The sequence below is a fragment of the Epinephelus moara genome, chromosome 13 (assembly GCF_006386435.1).
Source record: "Epinephelus moara isolate mb chromosome 13, YSFRI_EMoa_1.0, whole genome shotgun sequence".
Lineage (NCBI taxonomy): Eukaryota > Metazoa > Chordata > Actinopteri > Perciformes > Serranidae > Epinephelus > Epinephelus moara.
In genome coordinates, this window is record NC_065518.1 from 27,481,738 (window position 1) to 27,504,042 (window position 22,305).

General features: G+C 40.6%; 1 protein-coding gene across 1 annotated transcript in view; it reads left to right on the forward strand.

Annotated features, from left to right (window-relative positions):
• LOC126399543 (ras-related protein Rab-26) overlaps positions 1–22,305 on the forward strand; it is a 141,950-nt gene that overhangs the window by 44,435 nt on the left and 75,210 nt on the right. The window contains exons 3-4 of the mRNA XM_050059577.1: positions 14,643–14,684; positions 17,883–17,949. Of these exons, the coding sequence (XP_049915534.1) occupies positions 14,643–14,684; positions 17,883–17,949 (109 nt within the window). The remainder of the gene's footprint in view (positions 1–14,642; positions 14,685–17,882; positions 17,950–22,305) is intronic.

Here is a 22,305-nt window from a genome sequence, read left to right on the forward strand (position 1 = left end):
TCTAAATATCTGTTTGGCTGCATAACTATAAACTTAACTTGATTTTGCTCATAGTGTATCTGTAGTTATTTGCTGAGATCTTGGAACGCAGTGTTGGAATGTATCTTAGTACATTTACTCAGGTTTGGTACTTAAGAACATGAGAGGGGTGCTCGTACTTTACTTGAGCATTTATCTCTAATGCCACTTCCTACTTCTATTCTCCATTTCAGAGGGAAATATTGTACATGTGACTTATTTGACAGCTGTTATTACTAGTTACTTTCCCAATTAATTTGTTTGCGGATAAAACATATGAATATACAAATAGAGCTGTCTGTACCAGGTGAGTTTCAGCTGCCTATTTCACTCTTACACGGATCACACTGGATGCAGTAGTGCAGTAAAGAGTGCCAATTTTCCATAGAGAGCTGCCTGCTTTCTTTTGGTGCCTATGTACCCCAGTTGGGCTGTTTACAAAGGATGTGCCGCAGTCCCAAGCTTAGCGGCTGACTCGCAATCTGTAAACCGTCAGCTTCGGCATCTGGTCTGTTTTTTTCTGTGAGCTGTGGGAAAATCTGACAAAAACCCAAACTGATTCTGAATGATATAAATGATGTATTAGATATGAAATTAATGATCTGATCATAATAAATGATAAAATAGGCTTCCAATACTTCCACATATTTGTCAGTTGTGTCTAAACAGAGTTAGAGAGAACGACCAGACAACTGATGACTGGTGGCTGCATGACAACTGACATATCAGGGTGCTCCTGTGCCCAGTGTGAACATGGCAATAGTCATTCATCTATCCATCTGACTTAACAGATATGCTTCAGTTTAAATCAATCAGCTGTCTACACACTGGCTGCGTAATGCAGAGAGCATCATCTACGCTTTATGTCTCTCATGGGGACAGTTTTAATGCTTCATGTCTATTTTGATGCAGTCTATATTGCTACATCACTGGATTGATTTTAGAGCTGAAAATATTCAGCAGTTAAACTGAAATGTTGCTGATTTTGAACCATTTCTTTGTCATCTCAGTGTGTGCAGACGAACAGCTTTTCCACTAGCAAAAATCTGCCAGGTAATGCACAACGTGTTATCAAAGTAGCAGGGTGATACAGAACGTGTCATTGAGGAGGACAGTCGTTTCACCCAGCCAAATTTTGCCAGCAGATGAGCAGGGAACTCTGGACACTGGCAGCTGGCAGTTTTGGTGAAGGCCAAAACTGTTCATCTGCACACACTCTGATGACAAAGAGCTTGTTGAAAATTGGCAAAGTTTCCCTTTATTTGATTGATGAATCAGCAGAAAATAAATAGTAACAGTGTAGATAGATTATAGACCACTTACTTCATTAATGGTTAACCAGCAGATAAATTGATAATAAACACAATTATTAGTTGCAGTTGAATTCATATTGTATTGGGCTGTGTGAGCTGCTTCTCATGCACAGCAGTCCTGTGGATGAACACATCCAATCTAGATGCTGATGGAGAATAAAAGAATAAAAGAAATGTCTTATATCTTATTCACTTGCTTCCTAAGAGTTAGATAAGAAAAATTTTAGCACTATAATATCATGAAACACAGGTAAAAAGCTAGCCTACCTCTGTCCAGAGATGACAAAACCCACCTTAGCACCTCTAAAACTCACTAATTAATGTGTTATATCTCATTTTATTCAATACCTACAAATCCAAAGTATAAAAATGACATGTTGCCGTTTAACAAAGGTCCCCTTCCTGGGTATTCACTAGTTGCCTGGCAACCTCACGCTTTTGCTCTGCAGCCACTATAGACAAGGTGTCACTGCCGAACTGTTCCGAACCGTAAGATGTTTTTCTGTCATTGTATTGTTTTTGTTGTTGCAACACATCAGATGTGACAGAAATGCAATATCTTCTGGGAAAGAGCCACAGTGATAGTGTAGCATGTGAAATGAATTGATCAATACCAGCGAGTCAACTGTTATTCCTTGGTAGCTTGTTGAAATTTCTGGTGTTCAAACCTCACAGCTGGCACTGGAAATAAAAACAATGAGTGATTCAAATGAATTAATGAAACTTGACAGCATTTTTTTAATGGCAGGGCAAACAAAGGAGCACAGTTGAGTGGGGAAACCCTGCTGCAATAACTGTTTTTTCTGGTGTCAGTGTTTTGGTACGGTTTTACATGGTGGCCAATAGAGACTGCATGTCAAAAAAATGAACACATAACACTGGTGCAGCAACTGTGCCAATGCTACTGCCCTTTACTGTTACCCAAAGCATGTTATAGATAGAATAATAAGACTATGTCGTCACAGTTTCAGGTAAGTTTCTGAGTTGGAGGAACTGATTACTCATATATATTCGAAGTAAGTGCTGGTCAGGCTGGCAGCTTGATTGACACATAGCTTAGAGCTGTCTGATTCTCAGGGCTGCTGATGAATATTAATGGTCATTTGTCAATAACTCAGCATTGTGTGTAGGCGTTTGTGTGTTTATTCTTGGCCCATGTGTGTGTGTGTGTGTGTGTGTGTGTGTGTGTTATCTTTGTAACCGTCAGTGTGTTTTCACTTCGTGTTTTAATAATTGTTCAGTATGTGTTGCTGTTGTCTAATATGTACGTGTTGGTCGTCCTTACTTACTGTTGTTTGCATGTACATTTTTGTGTGTGTGTGTGTATGGCGATGTGTGGGTGTCTGCACGGCCCACAAAAAAATTGTCAGTCTGTCAAAGCCCATTCCACAATCTGTCACTTTACTGCTGCCATGCTTATCAGCGAACACGCACACCTTTAAAAATATGACTTAAGACTTCTTTGTGTCAACTTTTAACATTGATTTCCTCAGCTTACTATTGAACCTTCTTAGTCTAATTTTGGGATGAGGTGTCAAAGGGAAATGGCCAAACTGTATAGAAAATCTGACGTTTTAGTTAAAGCAACACCGCATGGATACAAGGTAGTTTTTCCTTTCTGTTTTTTTTTTTTGGCAAAGTTTGAACAGTTTGGTTAATTCATGTGAGAGGCCTTTTCTATTTGTGGTTTCATCTGTGTTCTTCTAACTGGTTTGTAGTGGGCAGGGCTTATTTTGAAAAAGCTAATGTCACGTACTGTATTATCAATGTTTGAATCAAACTATGATGAAAGCCAGGGAGGTTGTGCTGTCAATCAAATCTGATCAAACCACTCCCACACAAGACTGATTACGCAAATGAACTTAATGTTGTAGGTGTTGTATGTTTCTTTCTTGAACTTAAATGGAATTCTTCACCCACAAATTTACCATTTGTATATTAGTGACTCATCCTGTGTCTCGCATGCCTCCACGGTGACTGAGGATTACAAAAACAGAAATGAAGTAGAGTAATAGAGTTAAAGGGGACCACCTTAAACAACAGCAAAACTATATTGAAACGTCCTTTACAAACTCTTAAACAACTCATGCAGTTTAATCCAAGTTTCATTCATTCAGTCATATGCTCAGTATTTCTTAAACACATGCACTGTGACGAAAACATTACTTTGTAAAGCACTACCATGATCCTGAGCAAGCGTGTGTGTTTGAATTCTGCTGATGCTTTGCATTAAATTGCCAAGGACGCTACTTTACCTTGCGGGAGACAATGTGGAAACTTGAAATAGTGGCGTTTAAGTGAAAATGCCTGAGTTGGGGAAGTACTGAGTGACTGCCCAAATTCGGATGCCCCGTTAGTCTTAAAAATGTCCCATCGGGGCAAAAGCCCATTTTCCTTACAGCCGCTAACCCAAAAACTAACGCCCAATGCTCAGAAGTTTGGTTTGTCCAAAAATACACACTTCCTGCTGTTAGACAACCCAATCACCAGAAAAAAAATGTTTGCTTTGACCGTCTCTGTAAGTCATGGATATGTTACCTTTATCAACAACATTGTGATGATTGTGTGGTTAGGTTTAGGCACAAAAAACACTTAGTTAAGGTTAGGAAAAGATCATGTTATTGCTTAAAAGCCCATGTTTGGTGGCACAAAAGAGAAGCAGGGAGGGTTGGTGAAACAGACTTGGGTTCAGTGGCTTAAATGGCCCTGGACACTGCCTCAGTGACCACCCGAGATTGAGGACTTTGGGGCAATGACCGTCTGTTTCGTAGATAACTGGCTGTCGGAGAAATGGGCTTTTGGTGTAATGGGACATGGGGCTTCAGAATTTTGGGCTGACGGAACAGTGGCATGGCACCGTACTGACTAATACTGGACAAGTTGTGTGAGAATTTGTAAGTGTATGTTTTTTTTTTAATTAGATATTTTTTGGGGCACTTTTGCTTTTATAGACAGGACAGTTGAGCGTGAGGGGGTAGAGAGAGGGATAATGACATGCAGCAAAGGGCTACAGGCTGGAGTCGAACCTGGGCTGCTGTGGCAACAGCCTTGTACATGGGGCGCCCGCTCTATCCACTAAGCCACCGACGCCCCGTAAGTGTACGCGTTGATATTATTTTGCTGTCATTAGAGGCGGCCCCCTATGACTTCATTTCATCAAAAATTTTCTCTAGTTTTGGATTTTTTGTTCACCATGGAAGCATGCAAGATAAACAAAGTTTTTTTTTCTCACAAATTCAACATAACATGAGGTGAGTAACTGATATCCAAATAATTAATTTTTTGGGCGAAGTTTACCTTTAACCTTTAGTAATACATCTTCAATTATATAAAGAAAGGCTTAGCATTTAAAACCATGTTTTAAGTATCTTTAAATTATAAATGTAAAAGTACTTGTGTAGCAGCAGAATTGCTTGTGTAGGTGTTACATTGTTATATTTTATATTACTGGATTATTATTACTGAAGCATTAACATAAAGCAGCAATTTAATGCTGTAGCTGGTTGGGGTAGTCTTCTAATAATGCTATTGGTTAGTTTAATCTTAAACAGTGCATTACACTTAATAAGACTAACATGTATTTTTTAACTACAGTATAGTATTAAACTACTGAGTATAGTGGTTACATGTAATTAAGAAATGTAATAAAGTATAACAGTAAATGGAGACAATCAACTAAAGTACCTCAACGTTTTAGTGAAGTACATTTACTTAGTTACATACCTCAGAAGGGCATATTGAGGCAATAACAACATGCAAAAATCCTCAATGAATCCAATAACACAGCTCTCTTTATTCTAATGAGCTGGCTTGCTTTGACCCACATCAGTGCAATCTGATTTGGATGTGGTTCAAGGTGCCTGTAGGCTGGACCACAGTCATCCTTGAGCTCACACTTGACTCTGTTTTTTTGTCTGACCGCAGGGCTTCTTATCGTTTGAGTTGTGTGGATGTTCTTCCAAAAGTGACCCTGGGAGACTGTAGTTTTCTGCTCTAGCAGATGGCTATTGAGAAATTTTTGTACATGCAGAGAAAAAGAAAGGCAAGCTCTCGTAGTTGCACACAGTAAACTCTTTATTTTGAACCTTTAAATGTCTTTGAACTTTTCCACTCCTCGTCAGACTTCTTTCTCTCTGCTGGTCGGCTGGTCTTAGCTTTCATTACTTTGGTTATTGAGCAGCTCTGGCAGACCTCATCATAATATAAGACGATCGAAACAGGAGAGGGTAAAAGGATTGAGAGTATAAAACAGAGACAGTAAGTGAGGAGGTCAAGGGGACAATGAGAAAAAGCAGGAATAGAAAAGAAGACGAGATGGAATTAAAGCCTCTGGTTACTGAAAAACCATTACCAGTGCAGCCATGCAGATTGTTGCTTATATGAGAGGGCAAGAGACTGAGAAAGAGAGAAGACAGAAGTGTATGTGTGTGTGTGTGTGGTACATCCAGTTAGGAGTTTGGCTTTACACAGTGAGGATGGTTTTTCAATACTTTGGTTTAGGTGTAATGAATCTTGATTAGGATTACAGTTAGTATTTGGTTTATGACTTCAGAAGATAATGTCATCATTGGGAACAATTACTTTAAACCTTGAGAAACAACGCCTGTAACACCAACAATGTCTGCTACTTCATACATATTAATGCTTTTACATGTTAACAAGGGTAATACTTGGATTTGTAGCTGCAGTATTTACATAGACAGTGTTGTGATCAAGAAAATTTCCTGATGTTTTTGCAAGATTGGTGAACCCTTTTCAGAAGCACATAACAAATTGTGGGACCTGGACCCTTATATATGAAGCATCTCAGAATCAGTCCCAGATTTGGGCTGAAAGTTACATTAAGACTAAAAAAAACCTGTCAGATGTTGCTCACACCTGACAAACTGAACTGTTGGCTGATTTCACGCCCTCTGGGAGGCCAGACTAAGCACGTGAGCAAAACACTCTACATGCAGGCATCCCACTAACTGAATGGCAACACCTATGTTAGAGGCCTTCTGGTACAACCAGTCCCCCATTCTTGTGTTGCATATTGCAGGAGGTCTGTGATGTTTGCTCTGGTGTGACGTTCGTGTCCTGCTCTAGTTTGGAGAACGTGAGACAGCAGTCGCCAGTCCTCTGTGAGATAATGTGCCATTTTCGTCACATATACATCTGCTGCCCTTGAAGTCCAGGCATCACAAGTTAACGCCACCCTTCCTGCTGTACTCAAAGATTCCTTGACTTTATGCTTCACTTCTCTGTAGAGGTTGGGTATGGTTGCGTTGGTAACACTCCTTCAGGATGGAGTCACATGCTGACAGAGTGTTTTTAGCATGTAACAAAAGCCTTCGTTTTCAACAGCGCAGTTTGGACGCAGATCTTTGCACATGAAGTAGGTGATGGACTGTGTTATTTTCTTAGCTCTCTCAGAGTTGGATGGTAGTTCTGTCAAGCTAAGTGTTTCCAATGTTGGTTGATTTTCCGGTGGATTTAGCATTAGCCAGTGCTTAATTTGTTTTTCCGGTGGATTTAGCATTAGCCAGTGCTTAATTTGTAAAATTAGAAGTAGGGGAACACTTTGGGCCTCTGAGAGAGCAGTGTTCCCCCACTCCCAAAAGTGGGGGAACACTTTTTTAAGCGGCACCCGAGCACCCGAGCCGCCTCACTGCACAACTCCGAATGGAATGGTTGTGACATCTAGTGTTGTCACATCTAGTGTTGTCACGGTACCAAAATTGGGACCCACGGTACTATCATGATTCTGAGTAGTATCACGATACCATGGCAAAAATGAGGCAGATGTGCCGTTTGTCATTTATAAAAAGATAAATCACTTTTCTATAATACATCAATGATATTTCAGTGGAATAAATTACTTATTGACTTATTCATACTTCAAAAACAGCATCAATAAGTGATTAACATAGGGGGGATCAAAATAAAATAAATAAATAAAATAAAAATCAACCAGCCACCCTCCTCCCCTGACAAGTAAAGAACAGTCCCTAAAGTGCGGTGAGGTTTGTGGACCGTTACCTGCCACAAAGAGAGAAATGTGAACGGCTCGTTTCTCCTCTGACACGCCACATACCTGTGTGCTGCCACGACTCGGCTGTCCAGGTACTACTGTGCAGTCATGACGCCAACGAAAGAGGAAATTAGGCTACTGGACCTGGAGTCGGACTTCTCTGTCGCCAGTAAGCCGTCATGTTGCGTCGTGGAGCCACCGTAGGCTATTTGACCGCCGTTCAACTCTTTTTCCGGTGCCTCCATCTTTGTTTTGATGAACTTCCTGCCAAATGACTCGGACTGAGACCTCTGCTGACCTCATCTGGAAAAAAAACAACAGCACCATCTAGTGGACTGACAAAGCAATTGATTTTAATATTCTAGTACCAAAAGTTGGTGGTGGAGGTGAGGAGAGGGATGACTGGAGGACGAAGATGATGGGATGTGGAGCAGGACTGGGCGGTGGATGTGCTGAGGACTGGAGGTGAATGGTGCGGAGGAGGGTTGCATCTATTTTGACAACTGACTGTTCGAGAGCATAAAGAGTCTTCCTGACTGAACTTTTGCAAAGCTTCACATTTTTCAAGTATTTTTGCTCTGCCATCAGTACTTTAATAAATAAATAAATATTTAAAGTATGACTTGTATGAATGCATCATGTAGAAATGATAGGATCCTGCGATACAGATATAGATAGACCTTTACTGGCCAAATTGTCAGTAATGACACAATCATCAATATTGCAACGAGAACAAGATCTCTAGGTTAAGAAAGTGAGTAACATGCTTTTACTCTGACGTAGGACTGACTCTGAGACAGTTGACAAATACAGGTCCAAGTCTTTGTTTTGTGTGTGTTAGTTTGCCTTTGTGTCTACATGAGTGCAGGTGTGTTGGTTCACATATGTGTCCTTGTATGTCACACAGCCAAAAAACAAATGCCCAGCTTCTGTTTGTCTTTCCAGGTCAGCAACACAGCAGATATGAGACTTTGGATTTAGTGTAAGTGCCAAATAAAGCTGGAGAACATTGTTTTTTTAATGTAACCATTTTATTTTTTTGCCTGTTGAAGAGTAATGACTAAAATACTCACTTACAACATAGAACAAGATAGCTTTAAAGGTGGTATTGATGATCTGTTTTATTGGCAAGGTCAAAATAACTTGATCTCTTATGTCGTTTATCTCCTCCAGTATGACAAGAAAATACAACACATTTCCTGTAATTCTTTAGTTCCTACTGAAAACCTGCTCGACGTAACTACATTTGCTCATCACAGGAAGCTGACAGATTACACATCAAAGCTGAAACATTCTGCCGGATGGTGCTGAGGACTCACAGTTATATAAACACCCAGCCCACACACAGTACCGCTAACATCCTTCCTAAGGTGTAAAGTAAAACATTAGTAACACTTTGTGGCACAGTATCACTCCAGCTTCAGTCCCTGTTAGTCCTGCAACCATCAGGCATTAACCTGGCCATTTCAGTTGTGGCTCCTCCATAAAAGAACCAAACAAACTGCATATTGCAGCAAACCTCCAGTGGCTCCATAACCATTACTGGTTACTTGTAATGGTTGAAAGCCCTGAAACATCTGCTCCTGGCAGCTGAATAAAGTGGTGGTGATGGTGGAGCCAAAGTGCAGCAGCAAATGGATTTGGAATAGCTGCACCTGAACAACTCACTCACTGTGTAATTTTTATTCAACTTCCTCCTTTTCTATTACATATAGAGGAGAAACACATTGCTGCTTGTTTGGTGCAGTTCAGCAACATGATTATTATTTCTAGTTTTAGAAATTAAATGAGAAAATAAAATGATAATATTTAATCAGCCATCATCACTTCACTCTCTAAATGACCATTTGTATTGAATTTGTATTTGTGTTGTATTTCTGAAGAATTCTTTCTCTTGTGTGCCTCTTCAAAGCCAGACCCCACTGACAAAAACAATAATTTAACCGCAGTGAACAATGTGGTCTACAGCTGCCTCCATCAGTTAGTTTGTTTGTGCTATTGTGTGACTTTGGTTTGCTGCTTTGGATTCACCAAAGTCACACATTCAAGGCAGTGATAGACCAGCACCTCCCCTGTTCATCGAGGTAGAATTACTGTTGTTACACACTGACCCATATGACTTCAATTCATCAAAACTTTTCACAGTCCTGGGTTCTTTGTTCACCATGGAGTGATTCCTTTAAGGTGTTTGTGGGTCTTTTTTCCCCAGCCTGTTCTCAATTCAGACATTTCTTCCAGACACGTCGCCCCTCTATGGGGTATGGGGTGTTGTGTGGACCTGTTTGTGGTGCACTCTGTGGTCCTTACTTTGTCTCAACACCCACTTGAATCTCTAAGTGGGTGTTCAGAACCCATAGCAGCCCTGTGTTAAAAGAAATGCAAGGGGCCGTGTTGGTGGGGTTGTGTTGCTTCAGGTACCATCGAGACAATGTGAAATGATCTAGATTGTCCAGTTTTAGTAGCAGTCTGTGAATGTGAAGGTTTATCACGTGCCAAAACATGCTTATGGTTATAAAGTTATGGGACAAGCGTAATCATGGTCTTCTGTGTTAAAATTCCGTATTTTGTTGAGCAAAGTATCCACCTCCACCTCCACCTCCTCCCCACACACAGACTTTGTTGCTTTTCAATAACGTGAACATACTACCTCCTTTGCTCCAGTCATAATCAGAGTGTTCTCACTCCTAACTTGTCAGATTTCAATGCTTGGTCAGTGGCCTTGAATACCAATGCACCAAGGCACCCTCTAGAGTCTGTATGAGACGCACTGGGCGTCATCATTATTAGAAGCTTTGAGCAACTGATGTACTAAAGAGAGCAAGAGAGCCCACGTAGGGTGGGAGGGAGGGGCGGATGGGTCAACAGGACTTTCACCCAGGAGTCCGTTCTTGTCCTGTGTGAAACCAAAAGTCAAAGTTGAGTTAGTTTAACTATGTAACGTAGTATGTCACATGATATATGTCATTTTGCAAACATATTTATTTTAACCCGAGCCACAATCTTTTTACTAAACCTAACCAAGTACTTTTGTTGCCTAGACCTAAAAATATAGTAAATCTACATTGGTTAGTGGTTATTTTAAATAAAACAGACTGTATGTATGTAAGTGGAAATTGACATGCAGTCCCTGAGCATCCAAAACTGACCCTAAAGGGGTATCTAGGACATCATAGTTTGAAGCATAATGCCACTGACCAAGGGTCTGTATATGATAAATTGGGAATAAGAATGTGTTGTTCATAATCCCTAAAGCCGCATGAGGTCTTTTACACTAGTATATGAACATATGAATGAGGGGGGCGCGCTTTTTCTTGCAGGGCTGTCTGACAGTGGCCTGAGGCTTATAGGAGAAACTGAACAATGGTTATGCATTGTAACTCAGTGCATATGTTTTGGTGCTGGGTTGGGATATAGTAGCCATTTATAGAGCTGGTGCCAGGAGACACTGATAGGTCCGTTCTTACATGTAAAATGTAAATGTAAATGTCAGTGAGCTGCTCTGTGGGAATGAGTGAGCAAACCTAAAGAGTCTTTTAGATTTGGACCTAATGTTATAATCTGTAACCCCCTGTCAACAGCCATCATAGAAGACTTCTCCGGAGCGTCTGTGTGCATAAACTGTTCTGCAATGCAAAACCTCATTGTTTGTTTCCAGAGGCTGCCCCCGAGCGTTACTCTTTCCAGGTGTATACTGCAGTAAATATGCAGCAAATGAGGGTTAGAAAATGTTAAGTGTTTCCCATTTGTAAGGTAAACTAACTATAACTCACAATACCCCATGCAATATGGATGAAAGGCATTAAGAATGAGGGAAAGTATGTTGTTGGAGAGCGGGCCAGTTGCTCAAGGCTTCAAGCCCACCGACACAGCCTCTGGAGCTTCAGTTGAACTGCAAAGCAGAGAACTGTATGCAAACCAAAAGGAACTTTCGGTGCCGGCGATGCAGCGTTAAGCAGAGTGACCAAATAAATTAGGGTTTTATTTGCTTTTGTGATTAGTTTATTTTCACACACACTCTTTGCTGAGCCACTTGCCTGCAGGGTTGCTCCAGCCTGTGATTTGTTACACAGTTTCACAGTACAAACCACTCCAACCTAGCCGGCAGATATTCAATTCAGTTTTATGGAAAGCAATATTGTGTGTTATGTGTGTGCATGTTGATATGCTTTTTACAACTGACTGCTCATCTTGCTGCTGTATATTCAGACGCTTTCTTTCAATATTAGGGAGGTCTTCTTGTTGTTTGACCTTCTAACCTGGGCACTGTGCTAAGTTGTGTTTGAGAGTCTGGAGATGCCGCCTCAATGAAAAAGGTTTTTTCATCTGTGAGTGAAAGGCAATCATAACTTCAATTTCTCTGTTGAGGCTGGGCCAACAAACCTGCCGTTTTCTGTTGCTGACTCCTTTCCTGTTTTTCTGGAGCTCAAATGATCTGTCCTTTAGGTCTTCATCCGGGAGTGTGATGCAGTTGTCTGACCAACCATGTATTTTGGTCAGAGTGAACTGCTATTTTTTTCCTGTCACAATCATCTTTCTTGTCGTGTCAGGCTCTTCCCATCTCCACTGTAAGAAAATGACTTGGTTGCTGTTTTCTTTTCCTGCTCATGTCTTGGCCCTGAAATGTACTCGAACATCCACAGTAACTGGAATATTGGTCAGTACTATGGCTCTACACGACGCTATCCTCCTTAGACCCGACTGTTGTGTGGTATGCATTTTTCATTTCTCTTTACTATTTGAGATTAGCAGGACCTGATAAGTATAAAAAACTAAACATTGTCCCAATAATAAAGTACCAGTGTCTTTAAACGAGAACTTTCTAATTAGAAAACATTTTAGCATGTTATCGTTGCTAAAATTGGTAGTTTGCATGACATATCAAACTACAAATGTTTTTAATCATAAATAAAGAAGTTTCAACCATTACATTTGATCAGGTTTTTTACCTTGTCTACTTTTGTGTCAGGGTCACCTGCAGACTGACTTGGTACACATGGCTGCCATCTGTTTTTACATTGATTAGTGTATTGTGGTTTTGCTACCACTAGATGGCACAAAAAAATGAACGGGGAAAACAGGTCTAAAGCAAGCAGAATGAAGTATAAGGTCCAGAAAACCCAAAATGTAATGTCTTCAAATGAGGACACAGGGTCTCAGGAGGATTTTACCCTTTTCCCACCAAAATTAGTGCGTATATTCCATTTTTTAAACATGGAAAACCCACTAAAAACTGTTGATAGACTCCTTTCCCATGTCAGTAGACCAGAACTATGTACACAGCCTTGCAGTAGATGTGTATGGCTTTCTGTGTTTTCACTGTTGTGCCAAGGTTGGAGTCACAAACGTGCCAAAAAAAGGGGGGTTAGTAAACAATGAAAAGCAGCATGGAGCCCAGCAAAAATGCTATGGCGGTTGCTTCTTTGTCATTCTCTCTTTCAAACTCTGTGCCAAATAATGTTGAATGACATTCAAGAGCTGCTTGGACCGAGACAGATGGTGTTTTGTGGCAGCGGGTTATTGCTGGAGAGGGGGGGGGAATTAAAGTTTCTATCACAGAGCTATAATATTAGTTGTTAAAAACTCTGTATTTCCATGTTTCAGTGTGTTCCCCATTATTATATGTCCATGTTTTCCTTCATTTGAGATACTGTTTGAATGACATCATCTCATGCGCTTTTCTGTAGTGGCACCTGACTGGAGAATTTTTTCCACCTACTGCTTATCTCCATGAACCATCTCCCAATACTTAACAAAAATAGATGGAAAAGCACATAAATTTGCATTTCATGTTGCTGATTAGCCGAAAATTTGTTTAAAATTTGTGTTACATTTGAATAGAAACCCAACTACAGATTTGAGCAAATAAACACTTTGTGTAATCCATTCCTTACCCTTTTGCTCTCGTGTTTTGATTTCAGCTGGCTAGACAAAAAAGACACGCTCCAAACTGTTATGATGGCGAGTATAGCTCTTACTAAAACCCTATGCATACTGTTTAAATGTGTGGAGAAATCCAAAGCTGTGCCTACAGTTGCCAAGCTGACTGGACAATCACTATCTGGGGAAGGGGTTTAGTGAATGGTCATCTTCAACTTGTACTGTCAGATTTCTCTCTACTACTTCTTAAAGCCATTGTTCCTACTAGAAGTGACTCAAGGCTCTCTGATTCACTGTCTAAACTGCTTTTGTTGGGTTTTTCCTTCTGCAGCAAAAACAGCTGATTCTGCCCCTGCAGTAGGAGAGCTCTCCCAGGTCCTCATCTTTCACCCCACAGAGACCTAAGCTTGTGACTGGATTACAGATTCAGTAGTTTACTCATCCAAGAAACATTAGACAATATGCACCCTGAAATCCTTCCATCCTGTCCCACTTTATCCTAACAGGCAGATATTGGATGACTGTCAGGATGAAGCAAATGTATAACCTGTCCAGGAATCATCACACTGACACAGACATAACATCCGAGCAAGCAATGAGACGGTGATGTGTGTTGGATTTCAAACATTTTACAAAAGGAAAACGCGACATGTTTAAAATGCAGACAAGTTTTGCACTTGCATCAGTCTGAAACCTGTATTTCCGTGAAACACATTTGTCAGGGTTGTTGATATTCCCACAGGGGCCTGACCAAGACTGCGTGCTCTTCTCTCTTGTTCGCCAATCGAATCGCATCCTGTGTTATGATAGATGGCAAAGTTAGATCTGCAGTCTGTCTGGTAGATTAGTTGAAAATAATGCAGGAGCTGTTTCAATTGGTGACCGTAAACTTGGTGACATTTTGAAAAGATCCCCACAACCAATTATTTTCCTCATGAACAGATATTGTGGAGGTATTAGAAAGCCATTGTGTGTGTGCGCACTCTGCTATACTGCTTGGCAGCTGCGGTGTTGGTAAATGATGCAACTCCCTGAAACAAAGTTCTTTATCATAGCAAAAGGTGTGTGTGTGTGTGTGTGTGTGTGTGTGTGTACATTTGCATCACAGTGATAAAAGAGAGCCTTGCGGTAGAGGCTAAGCCCTTTGTACGCCGACTGTGGTCACAAAAAGCCAACCATACAATACAGCTATACGCTACCGGACTTGCTTTCACAACTCTGTTTCCATTAAGAAAAGAGCATTCCGCCTTGGCAGCCCTTGAAAGCATCGTTTAGTCTGGTTCTGATGCCTGTAATGTTGTCAGTAGCTGTTTTTACTCACTTGTGTCAAGTGTCTTCATCACCTCTCTGTTTCTGTTGCCTTGCTTTCAGTGTCTGCAGGTTTGCAATTATGTTTAAATATTTTTTCTTCTGTTTTTCAGAATAAAGTTATGACTATTGATGCTGTGAAGGTCAAACTGCAGGTAAGACCAGTTCATACTAAAGAATCTTTTAGTCTCTATTGAAATGTTTCAGAGTCTACTTTCATTCAGTCAAAGTGAAGATACATGTGTGTTCTTTTTTAATAACAAACCAGCAGCTACTTTTTCCCATGGCGCACATATACACCTCCCATATATCTTCATTGCCTGCTGTGGGAGGGCGAAAATGCCCAAACGATGACTTAATGAGGCCTTAGTTAATCTCTATCAGTCAATTAGCCTGCTGCTCTGCCTGAGTGAAGACACTAGAGGGAATAACAGAGTTTTCCATCAGATTATCAAGCCTGGAAGTTATCAGCGAGAGACAGACAGAGATGCCCATGGATCCTCGCCGTTCAAAAACAGCATTAGATACTGTCTGATGAGTTTTTCACCTCAATTACACAACACCCACGCTCTCTCTTCCGCCATCTTTTTGATCTTTAATGGATCTGTGTTCATCCATCAGTCAGCTGTCACATGTGATATTTCAGGTAATTACCCAGGAATGGGTTTAATGAAAGTTGCTGGAATATACGCAACTTCTTAAAACTTGTAAAATTCAATGGTTAAATAGTAACAGCATCACAGTATGATCTGTCACGGTGTTGTTTTATTGTCTTGGACATGCTGCTCCCATTTTAACAACCCTTACAATAATTCTGCATGTTTTAATTGGTTTGACGTGCAACTAAAAACTACTTACATTATACTGAGATGGGTGCATGATGAAAGAATTAAGGAGTGGTGGTAGGAAGCACGTTCTAAGATTAAACTTTTTCAGAATTAATCAAACTAGTCCGTAGCCATTGGTAGCTTTGTCACCTTCTACCTATGCCAATCCTCAATGCCTATGTGCAGTTTCACATAGATTGACCACGTCAGTGAGTAGAAAAACGTGGGACAGACAGAATGACTGACTGACAGAATGACACACTGACAGTTTCCGTGATTATGTACAGCATACCATAACATGACTTAGTCATACCAAAAATGAGAAAAACCCAAACATTCAGCCAGTTAGGCCTAGATAAGAAATTAGCTCTCTAGCGCCCCCATTTTGTTTGATCGGGTCAGTAATGGAGGGGTCCCCTCAGATTATGTCATATGCCTACAAAGTTGCGTGGTGATCAGTGAAACCCTTGAGATGTTATACACCTTTATGTGATGAGCCACGCCCTCCGCAATATTCATTGCCTTATAGAAGCTCAGTTTTAGTAAGTTTTCCAACTTTTGCCAAGAGGGAACTTTAGATATTGGTCCCTAGATTATGTTCACTGAGTTTCATGCAGATCGGTCAAACTTCCTAGGAAGAGATCGATTTGAAGTGTTTTTCAAAAAATTCAAAATGGCGGAAAATCTATATAACCGGAAGTTATGGGTTCTTGAGGCAAATTTGTTCCTCATGAGGAGAGGCATCTCTGTGCAAAGTTTCATGTCTCTACGACATACGGTGCATGAGATATGCCCATTCAAAGTTTGCAATTTCAGTCGGTTGCTATAGCGCCCCCCTTTGGCCAATTGATGTAATATTGCTTCATTTGCATCTTCCCATGACCCTCTACCACTGTGCCAAATTTCACATGGATTGACCAAGTCAGTGAGGAGAAAAACGTGGAACAGACACACAGACACACCCACAGACAGAGTTTTTGTCATTATGTAGTAAGATATGATAAGATGATGCCAGATCATCTAAAAATGTGGGTGCTATAAACACTACACTGAGTCATGTTCCCCTTATAATGTTACTTTTTTAGTAATGTGTTGGCAAACAAGTCATGTCTCTGGCCACGTGAAATCTGAAAGTCCAGTGTTCACTCTTCTTTTTGCTCCATATTTGGTCTCCACCAACTCCCGAGGGAAATACTTGTCTCTTTAGTCACTAAATGCTCCACTGTGCTCACCATATTAGATATGATCAATATATCCTTATTAGCAGGCTATGTACCACAGTCTTTTAAGGTAGCTGTAATTAAACCTCTACTAAAAAAGCCCACCCTGGATCCAGAGGTGTTAGCNCCAGCTAGTCGCTAACTTTGCCCGCTTGCTGTTAAGTGCTGGGCCAGTAGCATGCAGTGAATTTAACAGAACATTTTCAGCTGCCTGATTTCTTATGGAAAATAATGAGAGCACTGAGACTGGATTAAACATTAAAGTTGAGGGCTGTAAAACCAAAGCAATGAGCCAGAGCTGAGGGGAGTTGGAGAGTTACGTGATAGTTTATCACTACAAGCTAGTCCTTTCACATTACAGATAGTAATTACATCCATTTGTGATTTAAAAGTATTGATTAGAGCAGATTTAACAAATGTTGAAATTATTTTAGTATATGCTTTGGATTGATATGTATCTTTACACTGAAATTTGACCCAGCAAGATGCCACTGCGCCAGTGCCAGTCTGATTGTAATTTAAATCTGAGGACATGATGCTTCTTGCCAATGAACTCTCCAATTAGGTGCACCTTCTTTGGGGGCAAGTCTTTTTTTACCCTATAACACACTTGCACAAACACACACTATCTTTTCCCCTGTGTTTCTGACTTTGTTAATTACCTGTAAGGTTGTATTTCAATCACACAGAATGCCTCTTTCTAATTGTTTTTCACATTAGTACAAATTAATTGAACTTCGATGTAAATGTGACAAAGAGCCTGAAGGAAAGGCGAAGGGAAAGCGGAATAATTAAGCAGGAAAACAATGACAGAGAGAGTGCACCATAGTTCCCACAGCTTGTAGCCTAAAGGAAGAACATGGGGTCAGATAAAGGTGTAAATGCCCTTTATGATACAATTCACCATTGTCAGGGTGTCATTATCTTTGTAATGACTCTGCCACTATGATACCATGAAATACAGAGCACAGGTTTAGTCCCAGTATTATATTGTGAGTACAATAACAAAAACATGTAAGGTCAGACTGTTATTTTGGTCTAACAAAACCTGTTTGGCTGCTTGGCTTACATTCTTGTTCATATTTCCAACCCACACTGTTAAATTCATTCCCCATATTTTTACCTTTTCAGTCTGAAAGGCTAAAAATAGTTAACATCCTCCAGATTAAATGAGTTGCTCTAACTACACTCCCATTCATACCTCCTCGCCTCAGCATTCAGGTTATTTTAGAGAGATATGCTCAATATAATGGTAAATGGTAGTGATGATAATGACAAAGTTGTCTTCTTGTTCTTTCTCTTTTAGATTTGGGACACTGCTGGACAGGAGCGTTTCCGGAGCGTCACACATGCTTACTACCGCGATGCTAACGGTAGGATTCCTCTGTGTTTTGTCAGTGCGTGCCTGTTTGATTGTGACTGACATCCTCCCCTCTACCTTTTTATTTCCCCCTGACAGCCAAACTGCTCTGACTGATGTTTCATTGCCCTTGTTTTCTTCAAACGTGTGATTGACATCGACAGTCTCCCTGTTGCCCTGTCCTGTTGGGATAGCGAAAAAAAAACACTCAAGTTGCAGCTGATTTGATAGACTGATGTGTGTAGTGTGTGTGTGTGTGTGTGTGTGTGCGCAGGCGTTCGCTGCAGGCTCTGTGATGTGCAGGTTCCTTTAAGCGAGAGGCTAACCACTGGGTGGGAAAATGAGCCTGCCTCTCACACAGCTGGGGGTGGGACAGCTATGAGCTATTCCCTTGTGTGCTTCTGAGTTTGTGTGTGTGTGTAGCAGTTATATCTCGAAACAACCCCACTGAGTACAGATAGCAGATTGCCTCAGGCCAACCTGAATGAACAGGTGTTGTGGAACACAAGGACACACACACACACACGCACTCTGCTGTACGGGCATTATCTCAAACATGAATCCATTCAGCTGCATACAAAGTAGCATCGTAATGGGTGGCTGTTGTGACTGTGATCCTGTTGTATCTTTATGTATGAGCTGGATGTGATTGCATCTGTGTACAGGTTTGCGTGAATGTGTTTTTAATGAGTATGTACATGTATGGATTTGCATGTGTGTTCACGTTATCTGCAACAACCCTGTGTGTGAGTGCGTGGCTGGCCAGTTGCCCGGTTTCACTCGGATCAGCCGGTGCAACAGTTTACCCTCACTGATCTTTAACAAGGCACCCAGGGAGCTTTGGAGTTGCACGTCCGTTACTGACTTTTAAATAAAGCTCATTCAGTCTGACGGGCAGGACCAGGGGAGAGGAAGCAGCCCTAATGCAGCTGTCAGGAAAGCTGTCAATTCCTGTGAGCTAATGGATAGTTTTTGCCGTGACTCAGACTTTGAAACGTAAAGATCCGACGGTTTGAGGGCTCTGCCTGCCTCGTTTCTGAGCATTGACAGAAGTGAGCAAGTCCGATGTCTAAAAAAAGACTAGACAATTACAGTGCCTTGACTTTAGATCAATATTCCAAAGTATGACACATTCATTTTCAGAGACAAACACTGCCAAAAGTTCATCATTTAAAAACTTGTATGGAGGGTGAAGTAGAAGTTATAAAAGTCCGTGATTGTACTGCATACTGGTTTTTGGGTGTTGAAGCCTCAGTGAGAAATACTGCACGACGGCTAAGTCGTGACTTCAGGATTCAGTTTTCAGGTGTTTGCCAAGCTGGTTAAAGAGTCGTGATATACCAGTTTCCTTTGGCATATCTGGCACTTGACTTTTTGGGGGGGTCATCTTTGTAAATTTTCAACCTATCCCAGAGGCTTGACTTTTTCAACAAAATGCTCACGTAGCTAAAAACCTGTCATGGATAGTCAAACTGTCATAGTTACAAAACCAGGCCTCTCACAAAGTTTTAATGTCCTTGTCTAAAAATAATGAAGAAAAAAATATCTACGAACAATTAAAGTTGATGCATATTGAACTATGTTGGATTACTATTTCTTAATTTATGGGCAATTTGGGATTTTTGGGGTACAACAGTATAGAAAAACGGAGCATTGGAATACTAATTTGGACATCGATTACCATGGCTTTGAAGCTATGACGCATTGGGTCAGCCCTATTAAAGGCCCTCTCCAGACATATTTAAAGTATAAAGTAATGCTAATATTAATTTACAATTTGCAGTATTTTGTTTAACATTGTTTTCCCACATAATAATTAAAAAACTCTGAAAAGGGGATGGAAGATCCATCCTTTCTCCCCAGTTGAGAAATTTACTTGCAGTAAATTTTGCTTCCGGGTGGTACGGTAGTATAGTGGGTAGCACTGTTGCCTCACAGCAAAAAGGTCCTGGGTTTGAATCCACTGGCCACCTAGGACCCCTCTGTGTGGAGTTTGCACGCTGTCACAGTGTCAGTGTGGGATTCCTCTCTGTTTTCCAGCTTCCTCCCACAGTCCAAAGACATGCAGGTTAATTGGTGACTCTAAATTGCCCATAGGTCTGAATATGAGTGTGAATGGTTGTTTGTCTTTGTGTGTCAGCCCTGTGATAGTCTGGCAATCTGACCAGGGTATACCTCGCCTCTTGTCCAATGTCAGCTGGGATAGGCTCCAGCCCCCCCACAAACCAGGATAAGTGGCTGTGGATTATTGAAAAATTTTTGTTTTCTCCTTCCGCTTTCTCCAGTGCTGCTTGCGCTAGTTTGACCGGTGCAGTGTTCACCAAGGTGGCTAGCATTTGCATTAAAGAAAACATTGAAGGGATTCAGCTATACATGTTTGAGCCACAATAATACCTAGACTCAGATAAGGACTCTATTGAGCACCAAAATCTGGGACTAGCAGATGTAGAACATTAGTAAGTGTAGTTAGCACCTTTTATTAATGTTGTTTTTTAGCTTGTAGGCTAACCGGCAGCAGCCGACACAGCGTTAGAGTTTGTGAAACATACAATAATGCTACTATAATGAGGTTTTTTGGTAGTTAGTGGAAGGAAACTCCAGGGTCCAGTTTACATCCAAAAACTGCACACTCTACCACTTTACTGTCAAACCTTTCACTATGCTAATGCTAACTCTTGCTCTCTTTACTGAAAAGTCCGCCCTGGGCTGAGGTTTCAGGTTTCTTTATCTCTGTTGTGTTGAAGTCTGTTCCCCCGTTGATATGAGTTTCCTGTATTAGACAGTGATCTACTTTTGTATTTTTGAATAGGTGCAGGAATGAGTCCTAAAACCTGAAAATGAGTTAGCATTTTACCACTCATCTTGAAGTCAATGGGATGATATAGGTTGTTGGTAAGATGCCTAAAATAAGAACACAAGCTTAGGGCACTTTCATGTTTTGTTCTGCGATATAAAGTATGTCAGTTAATACCCAACTCTTCAATTTTGAAGCTTTTGTGTGGCTTAAAAAAGGCAGTTGCTGACAAGTGGCTAAGTGAGCCTATGTCATCAAATGTTAATATGCTGAACATGGATTTACAGCCCCATTGTGGTGGCGACATTTGTTATATAGCATTGCGTAGTTTGTTTATAGCTTAACATTAGCTTATTGCTTATGGCGATTGCATTGACACTCCAAAAATCAGATTATATTGCTGAGCAAAACTCAGATTTCAGGGAAGTGCACAGACATCGCCCCCCTCAGTACAGGAATTTGAAAACACCTCTCTACTGAATAACTTTGCACAGATAGAAGTCAGTATAGTGAGGGTCAAACACTTTAGGGGACATAAACATAGAGGAAAAAACATTTTTGAGTGGAGGGGGACTTTAATAAATTATTCATTAATCCATAAAATCAGTGAGTAGCATGGTGTGTTTATTGCCTAAGAATCACTGATTATGTAGATTTACATTTTGCTTTCTAGCATTTCTTATTCTTTTTCATCTCCACACGAAACAGTAGCCAAGCACATATGCTCTGCTCTCTCAGTTAGAGATATTTCTTTGGAGCTTCTCACTATAGCCAAAGTTTTGTGCCACCGAACAGCTCCGCTGCCATCTGCTATTAGTTAAGAAAAAGATTTGAGCACATAAGGTGCTAAACTGAAAAGTGTCCACAAGTCTCAATGAAAATGTCGTGTGAACAGCCTGCCAGCAACATCTCCAGACTGCCGGTTTATATTGCTGCTCAAGCTCAAACAAATGACTGTACAACAAATGAGTCACAATCCATTGTCATTTCCTTGTGAATCAATGTCTGCTTTGTGGGCTGTTTCTCTCTGTTGGAGCCCGTGTATAACCACCATCTCCCTGTATTTAGTAAGCCATACCTGGCATGAATCATCTGATGCCTGGCAGCAAAGATGGAGACAATATAAAAGAATTAATTTTCCATTTTAGGACATTTCAATAAATCCTGGTCCTTGTTTTGGCTATCATTTCTGTTTGTATTATTGCCACTGTGCACAACCTGTTCATTTCTCAGATATGATAATGGACATCTCTATAAAGAGGTCAGATGTGGCAAGCAAGTCAGTCATTCAAGTGTATTCTCTTTTAGTTGGGCTTGAGTGAATCTAGCTAAGTTGCTGTCTTTTTTAACAATCTATCTGATCGACTGATTGCTCATGATTGGATTTGACATAGCAATATCACCACAATGGTACAGTGATGTCATAACTGATTGAAATGAAGGGCAAAACAATAAAATATTACTCTAAACAAGTCAACCACAGCTTTCCTTTAAAGCTGTAGTTGGTCACTTTAATAAAAAATAGCTTCTTTGTCATATTTGCTAAAACTGTCACCATGTTCAAAAAGTAAAAAG